Source organism: Saccopteryx leptura, chromosome 4 (assembly GCF_036850995.1).
Source record: "Saccopteryx leptura isolate mSacLep1 chromosome 4, mSacLep1_pri_phased_curated, whole genome shotgun sequence".
NCBI lineage: Eukaryota > Metazoa > Chordata > Mammalia > Chiroptera > Emballonuridae > Saccopteryx > Saccopteryx leptura.
The window spans coordinates 214,703,217-214,716,182 of NC_089506.1; the positions used below are offsets into that span (position 1 = coordinate 214,703,217).

Here is a 12,966-nt window from a genome sequence, read left to right on the forward strand (position 1 = left end):
TTTCCCCCTTTGATTGTGCCCAAATCAGCAATTATGGTCATAACCCCCAATGAAAATAACAACTGGGAAATATCCAGGGAAGTGTCGGTAGCTGGCAGGTACATGTTGGGCGGCGACGAGAGCAGAACCGTGGCCGGAGTGAGCAGGAACGGGCTTTGCATGTACGCCCGTGGGCTCTCTGGTTCGGGAGCAGAATGCCCGGGGTGAACATACCCTCTTTCTTACATGAACATTGAACTAGAGCAAAACCCTACAGTTTTCTTAGAGAATGTGGCTGTTATGCACAGGGTCCAGGGTCCCTTCCTGTCCTCCCTCGGGCCTTACATAATGCCCCTGCTCTGTTGGACGGGCTGTGCGTCAGGGAGCGCTGGTCCTGGGCGGTGGTCCGGCTGTGCGGAGCCTGTGACTCCCACCGCAGGCTGCGACCGGTGACCTCTAAATTAACACCGAGCTCCTCTCGGTCCCATTTCAGTCTCCAGTGCTTAGTCTCCTTGGGGAAATAGGTCGTTCTGAAAAATAGATTCCCTACATTGTTCTGGAAAAAATTTCATTGTTTTTAGAGTTATATACTTGGATAGTTTGATTAGACTCCTCACCACTGCAGGCACTGGTGTCCCAGCTCCCAGAGGTACCGACCTTCAGCTGTTCCAAAGACTTATTTCCATATTCGCTGTAAGTTTGGCTTCTAGAACAGATGGCAGCTTAAAAAATTGCATTTCACAATTTGTTGAGGTTTATGAGAATGCCAGGGGTCAGTGTTAAACGTCCCCGGCAGAAGATGGGAGGGTTTCCTGCTTGTTTATTTTTCTTTAACTTTTGATTATGAAAAATTTTGAACAAATACAAAAAGTAGAGAAAATGACCTCGTGCGCTCCGTGTGCCAGCTCAGACTGTGGGCTCTCTGGCACGTGCCGGTCTTCTATTCTCTGACCTCCCCTCTGCTCTGTTATTTAATAAAGTAAACCCCGACCGTCCTGTTATTTGCAAATACTTCCTGATAGACCCCTAAGGGGTTGGGTCTTTCAAAACAATGTAACTATAATACTAGTATCACACCTAAAAAAATTAGGATGAATTTTTTAGGCCTGAAACGAATACATATCAACTATAATTGAAAAAAAAAAAGTTAAAAAAATTAGGATGAATTCTATCAAATATTTAGTGAGCGTTCCAGTGTTGCCAGTTGTCTCATAAATGAACGCCTTTCTGCAGTTGGTTTGTCCACGTGAGGACACGACACACTTGGTGGGCATGCCCTTCTAGCCTCTTGGAAGCCTCTTCTAGTCTCTTGGAAGCCCCTCCTCTCTGTTCCCAGCCGTGGATCTGTGTGGCAGAGCTGGGGCACAGCGGCGCGCCCTGCTCGGGCTGACCGCGCGCAGTCCATGACGTGCCTTCGTGTGGCGTCTGAGGATTTGATTCCCTGAGCTGTTTGAATCCTGTAATTTATGTCGTTTTCCAGTTTGGATCATTTGTGCCAGTATTTTTTCAAAGTTTTTTCTGCCCCATTTCTCTTCTGTCTCCTAGGATTCCAACGACATGTATGTTGTTCTTTTGTTACTCAATCTTTTTTTTTCCTTTTTTTAAGTGAGAGGAAGGGGGGATGGAGAGATAGATTGTCTCTCGCATGCGCCCGGACTGGGATCCACCCGGCGACCCCCACCTGGGGCCGACTGTCTGGTGTGATACCCACTTCTGGAGGAATGGACCTTGTGTGCTGACAGCCCACTCAGATGTGGGTAAGGGTAACATTCGCTTCCATGGGCATGAGGCTCTTGCCTGCTGATGGTTCGCTGAAGATGTGGGATAAGGGCGAAACCCACGTCACAAGACCCTGCATGCTGACAGCCCACTCAAATGTGGGGTGAGGGGTGAGGGCGACACCCACTTCTGTGGGCACAGGGCCCCTCTGTGCATGTGGGCCGGAGCAGACCCGCTGGCCCACCCAGGGCCGGTGGACACAGTGCCTCTGAGCAGATGTGCCTCTTGGGGTGGATGAAAGAAGGGCCAGGTCTGTCCTGTCCACCTCGAGTCAAGTGTCAAGGCTCAGCAGCCTTCATGTGGCCAGTGGGCCGTGGGTAGCACAGGCAGGGCCTGAACATTCCTATAGTCAGCCCTGTGGACAGAACTGACCATCAGCTCACGGGGTTCTGACAAGTCACTCTGAGGCAAGCTTTGGCTAATTTTTATGCACAAGAAACAAAAGACAAAAAAATGGTAATGCACTGTGCCCTTCAGCCTGATATATGTTGAATATTTGGAATATATTAATCCTAAAAAATCTGTTGCTAAGTCTAATTTCCGTTGACAGGAAGCATTTTCATAGTTATCCAAAACCAATGAGCTAGCTGAGGTCATTACTATGGGTTTTGTTTTGGGGCTAGCTGGTGACACCTGCGTAGATCTAAGCAACAGGGGACACCTGGGGCTAGGAAGTCTGGTTGCCATAGCAACCTAGTATTAGCCTGCACCGTGACAAAGTGCAGTCGACATAGAGGGTCACTGTGTGGGCGTGTGGGTTACTCAGGTCACTTCCTGTTCCCTGCAGTGCCCAAGGACATCCTGAAAACGTATATTAACAGTTTGTTGAACGGAGACTTGACTTGCAGCGAACACACAATACAGTGTACAGATGATACGTGTGGAACTGTGCACCTAAAACCTGTACAGTTTTGTTAACCAGAGTCACCCCAATAAATTCAATTGAAAAACAATAAAATGCCTCATAGTTGGGAGCATGCATTTTAAAATGATTTTATTTAAAATATGAAGTCTTTGGCCCTGGCTGGTTGGCTCAGTGGTAGAGCATCGGCCCCTTGTGTGAATGTCCCAGGTTCAGTATCCAGTCAGGGCACACAGAAGTGTCCATCTGCTTCTCTACCCCTACCCCTCTCTCTTCTTTCTCTCTCTCTCTCTTCTCCTCCCCTCCTGCAGCCATGGCTTGATTGGAGTGAGTTGGTCCTGGGCACTGAGGATGGCTCCATGACATCCACCTCAGGCACTAAAAAGTGGCTCCATTTGCAACAGAGCAACAGCCCCAGATGGGCAGAGCATCGCCCCCTAGTGGGCTTACCGGGTGGATCCCCGTTGGGGCACATGCAGGAGTGTCTCTGCCTCCCCTCCTCTCACTGAAATAAAAAGTAAAATAAAATATGAAGGCTTTAACCTGCTATTTTAAAAGTATCTACTTGCTAGAAAATGCACTCCCATTTACGATCTGATCTCCGGCTGGTAAGTGAAGTCCTCTGTGGCTGGCTTCCTTTAGTGGTTAGGCTCTGTCCATAGACAGGGCTCTTGTCCAAGGGGTCCACCCAGCTCAGGCTGGATCTGGAGATTCCTGGGCAGCCCCGCTCCAGGTGGGTGCTGCAGGCTGGGGGTGGCGGCAATGGAGGGTCCAGACCAAGCCCAGCAGGAGTGAGAGGGGCCCAGGCTGGGGAGGCCGGCAGGAACACGGCCTCATCTCCGGAGTGGAGCTGACGTCAGCATCTCCCTGGCGCCTGCGGATGAAGGATGGCCGGCCCCAGTATGTTCTCTAGTGCATGGGCAGCTCTGCCCAGTCGTAGGCCTGGGCAGAGCCGTGTAAACAGTGCCCTCCCCTGCAGGCACACATGTGGTGCCTCTTGCTGTGGCTGGGTGCCGCGGTGTGTTTGGAAGGGAGTGTAAGATGGAAAGGCCTGTGTGAGCAGGCTGGGTCCAGATCCCTAGCCGCTGCTGGCCAGGCCGGGCCGGTGCCAGGCGGCCTCATCCAGGTAGAGACAGAGAGGCGTCTTCCCCATCACTTGCTAGATGGACAACCACGGGTGCTATTTTTAATGCTGGCAGAAGTTTTCTTTCAAATTTTGTCTTAGAATCCCTTTTTTTTCCTAATCTCATTTTATATTTTGTCTCAGTGCAAGAGGAAAGTGTCTTATCCAATTGGTTGATGGAGTGCGCCCATCACAACAGTGGTGTTTGCAGCAGTAAGTGGGTAGCCAGCAGCTCCTCCAGGTCCCATCTGGGTGACAGCCAGTCAGGCGAGCTGGTTCATGGCTCGGGGACCTGCCTCCACTCCCGGCTGCCGTGCAGCCCCTGCCAGCCCAGGGCCGGCTCTCAGGCAGACACACAGACACACACCGCAACAGCACCGTCTTCTCCTTGCCTCCCCGACGCTGCATGCCGGTGGGAGCCGGGGCTCCCGCTGGGCCCTGCCAGAGCGCACTCCGGGCCTGACCCCCTGTGGGGCTCTTCTGTGCGCCGGGCTGCAGGCACGGCACCTACCGCTGGACCACCACTCCACTTTCAAAATGCAACTTTCCTTAAGTGCCACCGCCGATCACACATGACAGTTATTAAAACTGAAATGCGGCTTGGCAGAATGGTCATGTCGGGGAAGAGCACAGAGTGGCAGAAACACAGCTCGGAGCAGTCAGGATTTGTGGAGGCACGGCCTGAACCCTGGGCCAGCTGAACAGGAAGGCTGTAACGTCATTCAGCCGGCTGTAACGTCACATGCTGGTCAGAGCCGTGAGACCTCCCAAGGCGGCAATAAGAGCCCCCATCTTTGAAGCGTGCATTCTGCATACTTTATCTCAGAAGCTGCTTTCCCAGAGTCAGGGACACACAGTGAACTGGGGCCCATAGGCCATGTGTCTGTGACCACAACAAGGTCAAAACATTCCCTATGACTTTGGGCCAGTGCTTGACTCCCTCATGATGGCACAGCCTGGGTGGCCAGCCCTATTTTGGGGACAGACCCAGGTGGCCCTCTGTAGCTTATCGTGTGCATCTGTGGTTGTCCCTTGTTCTCCACAGTCATCTGAGGGAGGACCCAGGGACTGGAGTAAACAGCACCTGGGTCACAGTGAGTGAGTCTGAGCTGCTGGCCTCACCCCACCGCCTCGCTGACCAAGCTCTGCCTAGGCTCCCCCTGCCCACCCCTCCCCAGGAAACACCGCTGGCCCGCTGGCCCTCAGCACATAGTTGCTGTGAAGCCCGGGCAGGGGCATGAGCAGGACCCAGGACCATCGACCAACATGGAGGAGCCGAGGACGGGGGGCCAGCACCACCCTCCCCGCAGGCGTGCACCCCACGTCTCACACATCGGCTTCAGAGCCTCACCCCATTACCACAGTTTCCGCATGTCTGCGGAGGTCTGGTGCCCTGTGACAAAGTAAGGTGCCGCAGCTGTGGAGGGCAGGGCACCCTCATCTGCATCAAGGGTGTTTTCTTGTCCTCGAAGCTCATCTTTGCCCTGTCAGTGAGGGCAGACAAGATGCAGTGTGCCACTCCGGAACCTTCCATCCTAGCGTACAACCCATAAAGATTGAGAAAATAACTTTTAAGAGCTCAGGTGGTCTCCAGGGCATCATTAGGAGCCCCGGGCGACCGCGGGTGGGGGCTCGGCACAGGAGTGACAGCCCGTCAGGAGGGAAGCGCTTTTCTCCATTCCCCCAATTTCAACGTGAAGCTAATGGGTTCCTCCTTCTGATATGGAAGGTGGCTGTCATTTCTGAAGAATCCATATGTGTGAGATTTAATTACTCTTCCTAAGTAACTATCATCGTTTCCAGGAAGGTAATGAGGCCTCCGTTGGTATTGTCTTTCTAGAGTGGCCATTTGGGCAGCTTCCACCTCTGAAACCTTGTTTCAGACTGTTTTCCTCCTTGTTCAGAGGTGGCTCAGCCTGTACTGTGTTGTCCTTGACTCTGGGTGACCTCTGAGCCCCCTGTCCAGCTGGGGCGTGTCCGCTGGCTCCGCATCTCTGCTCTTCCTGCCCAGAGCACGGTCAGCGAGAAGCTCCCTGTGGAGGCGCGGCCAGGGCAGTCCCGCACTCACCCTGTTCAGGCGGAAGATGCCAGCTGTCCACCCGTTCGCCAGGGCTGCAAGTGGCCGGGCACAGGTCAGGCCTCCCGGCGAACTTTCTGAACCCTCAATAGAAACCGTCTTCGCTCTTCACTCGCTGTTAAGTAGAGGGAAAAGAAACACCAGCCCCATTTTTACATCAGTTTATTTGGGGGGCAGGTGCCGCAAGCTGGGTGAGAGGAGTGAGGGACTCCACACCTCAGAACGTGGGCCAGGAGGCTGAGGGCCCAAACTCAGCACGTTTGATGGGACTTATCTTCACACTTCACATGCGACTGCCCTGGCGGACAGAAGCCGTGTGCCTGTGCCAAGGAGTTTTATTTAAAGTCGCAGACCAGTAGAAGGAGGGCGTCCACCTGTTCTGACTGCTTGAGTCTCCACGGGCACGGCTGGTCCCAGCCAGCAGGGCACCCACGCTGCTCACCAGGTCTGTGGCTGCCCTCAGACCCGGACGCCCCGGATGATAGCCAGCCCTGAGCTCTGATCAACGCCGCGTCAAGGTTCCCTGTCCCCTTAGGACCAGGCCAGACAATGCTACAGCTCCCTTGGCATGGTTCGTCCCCACCTCTGCCGCCTGTCTGGGTACGGCCCTGGGAGGCCCTTGCCACCTAGCCACTGCCCCGGTGGCTGCTGTGTCTGTCAGAATGCCCAGGGCTGGGAGCACCAGTTTCTCAGTTTCACCACTGGAGGCATTTCTCCTTTGATTTTATGTATAAACTTTCCAAATGTGTCTCATTCAGGACTGGTCTGTGTCATTTGAAAGGAGCCAGCAGCCATAGGAGTGAAAGTTCCAGAAACAGGAAGGTGCCGCTCACACTCCATGGCTTCCTCCTGGTCATTTGCTAACTGTCACCCCCAACGCCACTGACGGGACCATCAACTTAGCACCATCCCCAAGACGCAGCCAATGGGGCAGAACCTTTCCAGGCCACCATGATTGTTAAGTAGATGTTTGCCAAGTGAAAAGGCCAAATATATTTATCTACCTTCCCCCCCCCAAAAAAAAAGACTCAGCATAGGTTGAAAGGCACTCTAGCTGATAGGAGGCACCTGGTGCAGCCTGTGGCCTGTCAGGGTCAGCATTTGCTCAGCCGTGAGTATGTCTCTCTCGGCAGTGTCCTGTGTGCTGTGCCATCCGCAGGCGCAAGGACGGCCTCTCAGCCACAGGAAGCCACCACGGCAGCACAGGGGCATTTGTTTTTCTGGGGACGCCTCCCCACCACACTGAAGCAGAGAACAATGGTGTTCCTTGTGCAGACAACACAGCTGCTAAAATTCAACAAGATCCGTGCAAAGAAAGCAGAGGCAGGTGGGTCTGCAGGCGACCCTTTCCTCCCCGGCTGTATCAGGGACTGCTGGTGGCCAGAGGGCCGGTGGCCAGCGAGGCGGCAGCTCCAGTGAAGGGGGCAGGTGGGGAACAGAGGAGGATTTGCGGTAGGAAGCCGGCACACCTCAGCTCCAGGCATGCGCTCTCCCAGCGCCCGGCAGGGTGAGGAACGTGTCAGTAGGTTCAGGAGGCAGGAGGGCTAGGTGACCCTCCGCTAGTGCATGCACATCCCTGAGGTGACAGTGCGTCCCATCCTCTGCCTACCCTGTCACCTGCTTCCTGGCATTTAGACGGTCTCTGGGCTCTGCCATTTGCATATCACTTTGATTGGTGTCACTCAAACTGCATATTAAAATTCCGTTCATCACATCTGTGCAAAGTGAGGTGACAATTAGAGAAGGCAGGCCCGGCGCCCGGGGAAAGCTCTGCTCGCCCACGTGGGGTCTCGGAGTTTACAGGGGGTTGTAGGAGCATGAGCGAGGCAGGCTTTGCACTGTGGAGTTGAGTGAGGACCCCACACTTGGGGCAGCATGTCAGCTTCTCTGGGCGTCCTGGGTGGTGTTCTAGCCTGGCTTTCTGTCTGCCCATAACCCCCAGCGCCGCCTCCTCTGCTTGTGGGACTGCCTGAGGCATCTGCCTCTTGGTTCCTGAGTTTTCTCGCCACCAAGTGGAGGAGGGATCGGAACAGGCAGCCTTTGAGGTGCTTTCTCAAAACGAGGACGTATCGATAGGTACATACACTCAGCACCGTGACTACCACCACTTCCGCGTTCTGCACATCCTTTGCTCCTCAGATCACATATACAATGCACCCCAAGAGAAATGAATCCAAATTTAATGCAGATTATCTCGAGATAAAACTAGGGAAATGATCATATGGAACAAAGTCTATTTTCTCCTGGCTGAGAGAAGGGAAGTTTGCAGCTAGCTGTAAAGCAAAGGTCTTCTAAATCCACGAACAAGAAGCAGGGAATCCTTGACCAAAGTCAGCAGTTGCTCTATATCTGCAGTCTCATTTTTCCCTCCTGATCCTCTGTGGGAAGTTAGGGGGATGTCCAGTGTGGGGTGGGGTAAAGGTGGGCCCTGGAGGGGCCGGGCTGAGCCACGTGGGCATCGCATGCATCCAGCCTCCCCTTGCTGGCGTTGGCCAGGGCACCCTGAGGCCCAGTGCCGCCCTCGACCGTGAGCTGACAGCGGTGCCTACTGGTGCTACGGCTCCTGCTGCCCGCCTTCTCTTGTCCCCCAGTCCTATCCAGGCTTTTTTCTGCTTCTCAAATCATCTCCCAGTGAGAGCAAGGTACATGCCAGTGTCCCCAGAGTCACATGGCTCCACCAAAGCCACCTGCCCTCTGGGCAGTGACGGGTCACTGTCACCCTGGTGTTGGGCATGCTGCTCTCAGGCACTCCTTCACTGCAAACAACCCATTCTCTTTAAAAGAAAAACTGATTTGGAACCGAGGTTTCAGAAATCCACAGAACATGTGAGAGGAAACGGAACCTCCCCCTCCGCAACCTCTTATGAGAAGTTTCAAGCTGCAGAGAATTGCAAACAATTGTGCAGTGAAACCCCTGCGCTCCCCCCTGCCCGGGCTCTGCGCCTTGTCGTTCCTGTCCGCTCCTTCCTCAGCTCAATGTTCGCTGCGCCTCAAAATAAGTTGCAGGCCTGAAGTTCTGTCCGTCTCTCCTAAAGTGAGGGCGCAGAGTTTGTACAGGTCTGTGCAGCTCTTTGAGGAAGAAACTGAACAGTGGAATGCGCAGACCCGAAGGTGCCTCTGCCGCGTGTTGGTGAGCGCACCCCTGAGCCCCTCGCTGACCAGCGCAGACCGGCTGTTCCCCCAGCGGGCCTTGCCTACCTCCCCAGGCAGCCCTGCTCTGATTTCCTTCCCCTGCATCGGCTTCGCTCACCCTAGGACCCTCTGTAAACGGAACCACAGAGTGTGGACCCTGTCTAATGCATCTTTCAGACAGCATACTAGGTAACGAACAGGAATTTGTGCAATATGTACAATTAAGTGCAGAGCCCGGTTTACAACTGCCTGAAACGTGTTCTGGGTTGCAGGTGTCCCGGTGACACAGTGTGAGCAGCTGTTCTCACAGTCGGGGCCACCTCAGTCATGTTTAGGAGAACGTGGAGTGCCATCTCCTCTGTGAGAACGAGAACTCAGGGGCACCGCGCTCGCCCGCATGTCTCACGTGGGGTTCCTAGCAAGGAAGAATGAGCTAGCACCCCTCACATCCAACCACAGAGCCACCACCGTAACAGACTGAGCCCACGTGGGGCTAACGGGGTGGTTTCATCTGGTGCCACCGTCACCTGTTCCTGTTTCCCCTCTGACTTCCTCCCTCACCGTGGGCAGACAGGGGCCATGTCACCTGACCCTGTCCCGGGTCTCCCCTTGGCTTCCTCACCTGGGGGCCATGTCACCTATACCTGTAATTCTCCCTGGTTTCCTCCCTCTCCTGCGGCAGATGGGGGCTGTGTCACCTGTCCCGTGTCTCCCTGTGACGTCCTCCCCCACCTGGGGCAGACGTCAGCTCTGCATTCAGAACCTCACACGCTCAGGCCTCTGGCCTCCTCAGTGCACGCTGTCAAGAATCAATGCTCCTCAGGAAAGAGTGAGGAAAGCCACGTTTCAAATGCAAACCTACTGAATGGAAGAGGCCCCCCAGCACCCACTGGCAGTGTGTGCTCAGCATGAGGCCGTGTCACAGTGCAGCGCCCTGAGGAGGACAGGAGGCAGTGGTCCGAATGCAGAGGACTTGGCTCGGGTGCTGGGCACCGTCCCACAGCTGCCATGCGGTGCTGAGACCCGGCCACTCCACCTGCCCTGTGTTCGGGACTGTTGAGATAGACTGAGTTTGGTGGGACTACTTCGGTGGAGAATGTCCAGCTGTCGTTAACGTGGCCCTTTGCTCTCTTCCTGTCACCATTCAGGATGGGAGTCCCAGCTGCTGGAAACAGGGTTCCTGGGGATTTTCCTGTGCCCTCTTTGGACTCTGTCTCGACTGCCCAGGAAGACCCCCACGTCCCGGATTGTGCTGTGGGGCTTTCGATGGCTGATTTTCAGAATCATGCTTGGAGCAGTAAGTAGAAATTTTATTTGTAATATTTGGGGAGAAATGTCCTAAAAATGAGTGACTCACCTCTCACTGTTCCTGTTGGCCAGGCGAGGCCAGCTGTGCCCCGTCTGCCTCTTTCTGTGATGTCCAGTGGCCTACTTTTGAGCCCTGGAAACTCCATTGGCACCCCTGGTCCTTCACACGACCACTTTCTGTGGGGGGTGACCACAACTCAGTCCGTTTCTCCCAGAGACTCGGGGTGGGGGCTGCTCCATGCTTCCTTCTCCCCGGCCTTGCTGTGGTCTCCGCAATGTCTGAGACATTTCACATTGCTTTAAATCAGTAAGGAAGGCTCAGTGTCACTGTGGTTCTCCAGAGAAGGCCACTGGCTTCCCTCCTGTCTCTACCTGCGAGTCCTTTCTTTTGGACACCATGCTCATTGCGCTTGGGGAGTGTGTTCAGCTGTTCCCTTTACTGCGGTGCGGCCCGCCGGCGGCAGCCGTGTGGTCTGTGCCGTGTGGTCTGTGCCATGTGGTCTGCTGTGCCCACGCGGGTGCTGCGTGCCCGTGTTCTACCCCTCTCACACTCTCCTGCTCGGCCCTGGAGACTAGGGTTCCTCAGTTTCTGTCTTTGACGGAGCCTTCGAAGGGGCATGTCCTAGCCCTGGCCGGGTAGCTCGGTTGGCTAGAGAGCATCGTCCAGAAGCGCAGAGGTTGCCAGTTTGATCCCTGGTCAAGGCACATACAGGAGCAGATTGATGTTCCTGTCTCTCTCCCTCTCTCTAAAATCAATCAAATAAACATTAAAAAAGAACAAAAACTGCATGTCCTGCTTTTAATTTCACTAGCAGTTGCTTATAGTTTTTCAGAAACATTGAGCCTTAAAACCGGGGAGATGTGGTCCCTCTGACCCGACTTTAGACAGAGAGTTTGGTGATTTCCCCCTTTTTTGCTCTCTTCTACTTCTCGCCCTTCACAAATAGCATCTAAATTTTTTTATTAAAACATTATAAAATACATTAGAAACCTTCTCATACAGATATGCTAAGTATTTGTTTGCTTTAAGTTTTCCATGGGGACCATCACCAACTTCCAGAACTGGTGGGGACTGGGGCAGAGGACTCGCTCCCGACCCACCTGAGAACAAGCTGCTCCATCCGTGGGAACCACCTTGCTGTGTCCCCTCTGGCCCCGACAGTCCTCGGTCTCCCCTGCTCCGGGACCCCGCGCCGCGCCCGTCTGATGGGCCCCTGGCCAGCCTGGGTTCTGCGTGCCTGGACGGAGCGCCTGCACGGTCCTCCTGGGAGCAGTGTCCGTCGGTCCCGTGACTGACTCGGGCAGGCCCAGCTGGTCCTCTCACAGAGTCACTTTTTTTCCACCGTGTTATCTGTAAGTATTTTGTGGTGAGGTCCTCTAAAATGAGGTGGCTGTCCCATTTCTCATCAGATGTTCAGTGTACTCATGCATGTCTTTTTGTCTGTGGCGTGCGCTCCCGCCTGCCCTCTGTCCCCACAGGGCCTTCCCGCCCCCCGCGGCTGCCGGTAATGCGACGCCCTCGTACCTTGAGTCTGGGTTATGCTGCGTGGCCCTCGAGTCCTGACCAGTTGTTGTTGTTACGTGCCCTCTCGTCGACTCCGACTCCCGGCGGCCCTAGAAATGAATGATGTCCTCAGTGTCCTGTCCTCAGCAGCCCTGCTCGGTTTCTGTAGACTCGTGCCCGCGGTTTCTGTGTGGACTCAGTCCGCTTCGTAGCTGGTCTCCCACTTTCCCTGCTGCCTTCCAGTTTTCCTTGCATTGTGGTCTTTCCCGGAGAACCCCTCCTTCTCAGGACGTGCCTGAAGTAGGACAGCTTCAGCTGTGTCGTTTCTGCCTCCAGCAAGGTTTCGGGTTTAGTTTGCTGTCCGACCCACCGGTTGGTGTTTCTGATGGTCCAGGGTATTTGTAAAGCTCCCCTCGAACACCGTAGTTCAGACAAATCAGCCTCTTCCTATGAGCTTTGTTCACTGTCCAACGTTCACATCTGTACATAGGGACTGACTGGTACTAGCTCCTGACTAGCACTGCCGGGCATCGGCTCTGTGAAGGGACGATGTGCCAGTATTGAGCGGGACCAGAATCCCAAAGGCACGCACCCCCCAGTTCTTTCTGTTACTGTCAGGAGCCCACTGGCGTGCGCTTCCGATTCCCACCGCCCTGGCTTCTGTCATAGCACTGTGGCCGTCTGTGGTTTGGTTAACTGTGGCCGGGGGCCCTGGGGGCGCTGGAAACATCCAGATGCAGAGGGACAAGCTCCACCGGGGGCAGCAGGCCTAGGGCCAGGGCCCAGCGCAACTGGTTGTGTCCACTTGCTGGGTGGTGAGCGGGCCCCAGGGGGCTGTGGCCGTGCTGGCCTGAGGGGCAGACGGGTGTGTAGAAGCCTGGAGGGCTTCCCGTTTGGAGCGGCGTGGTTGGCAAGGCTCCCGACCTAAGTGGGTGAGCGTAGGTACAGATACTGGGAGACGCCACATTGGGGTGTTTATGTGTCTGGATTCCACACAGTCCAGATGTGATTCTCTCTCTAAATTTATTTTCTTATTTAATTAGAAAATTTTCATGGTTCCTTTTAATGAAACACTGAAATTATTAGTTGTTTTCTTTGGTTCCCTGTCCATCTACAACTTGATTTTGGATTCTCTCCTCCCTGGCTTTAAGAAGTATAAAAATGTATGAAATGTTTTAAGGGGCTTTATCGGGAGCCCCCTG

General features: G+C 54.5%; 2 protein-coding genes across 3 annotated transcripts in view; one reads left to right on the plus strand and one right to left on the minus strand.

Moving 5' to 3' along the window:
- The window catches only part of LOC136403804 (tryptase beta-2-like), a 285,803-nt gene extending 279,572 nt beyond the window's left edge, over positions 1-6,231 (minus strand). Inside the window, exon 1 of the mRNA XM_066383009.1 lies at positions 6,225-6,231. The gene's annotated coding sequence lies outside the window, so the exon portion shown is untranslated. The remainder of the gene's footprint in view (positions 1-6,224) is intronic.
- The window catches only part of LMF1 (lipase maturation factor 1), a 105,358-nt gene that overhangs the window by 40,797 nt on the left and 51,595 nt on the right, over positions 1-12,966 (plus strand). For both annotated transcript variants that reach the window (XM_066383005.1, XM_066383006.1), the window contains exon 4: positions 10,101-10,249. In XM_066383005.1, the coding sequence (XP_066239102.1) occupies positions 10,101-10,249 (149 nt within the window). The remainder of the gene's footprint in view (positions 1-10,100; positions 10,250-12,966) is intronic.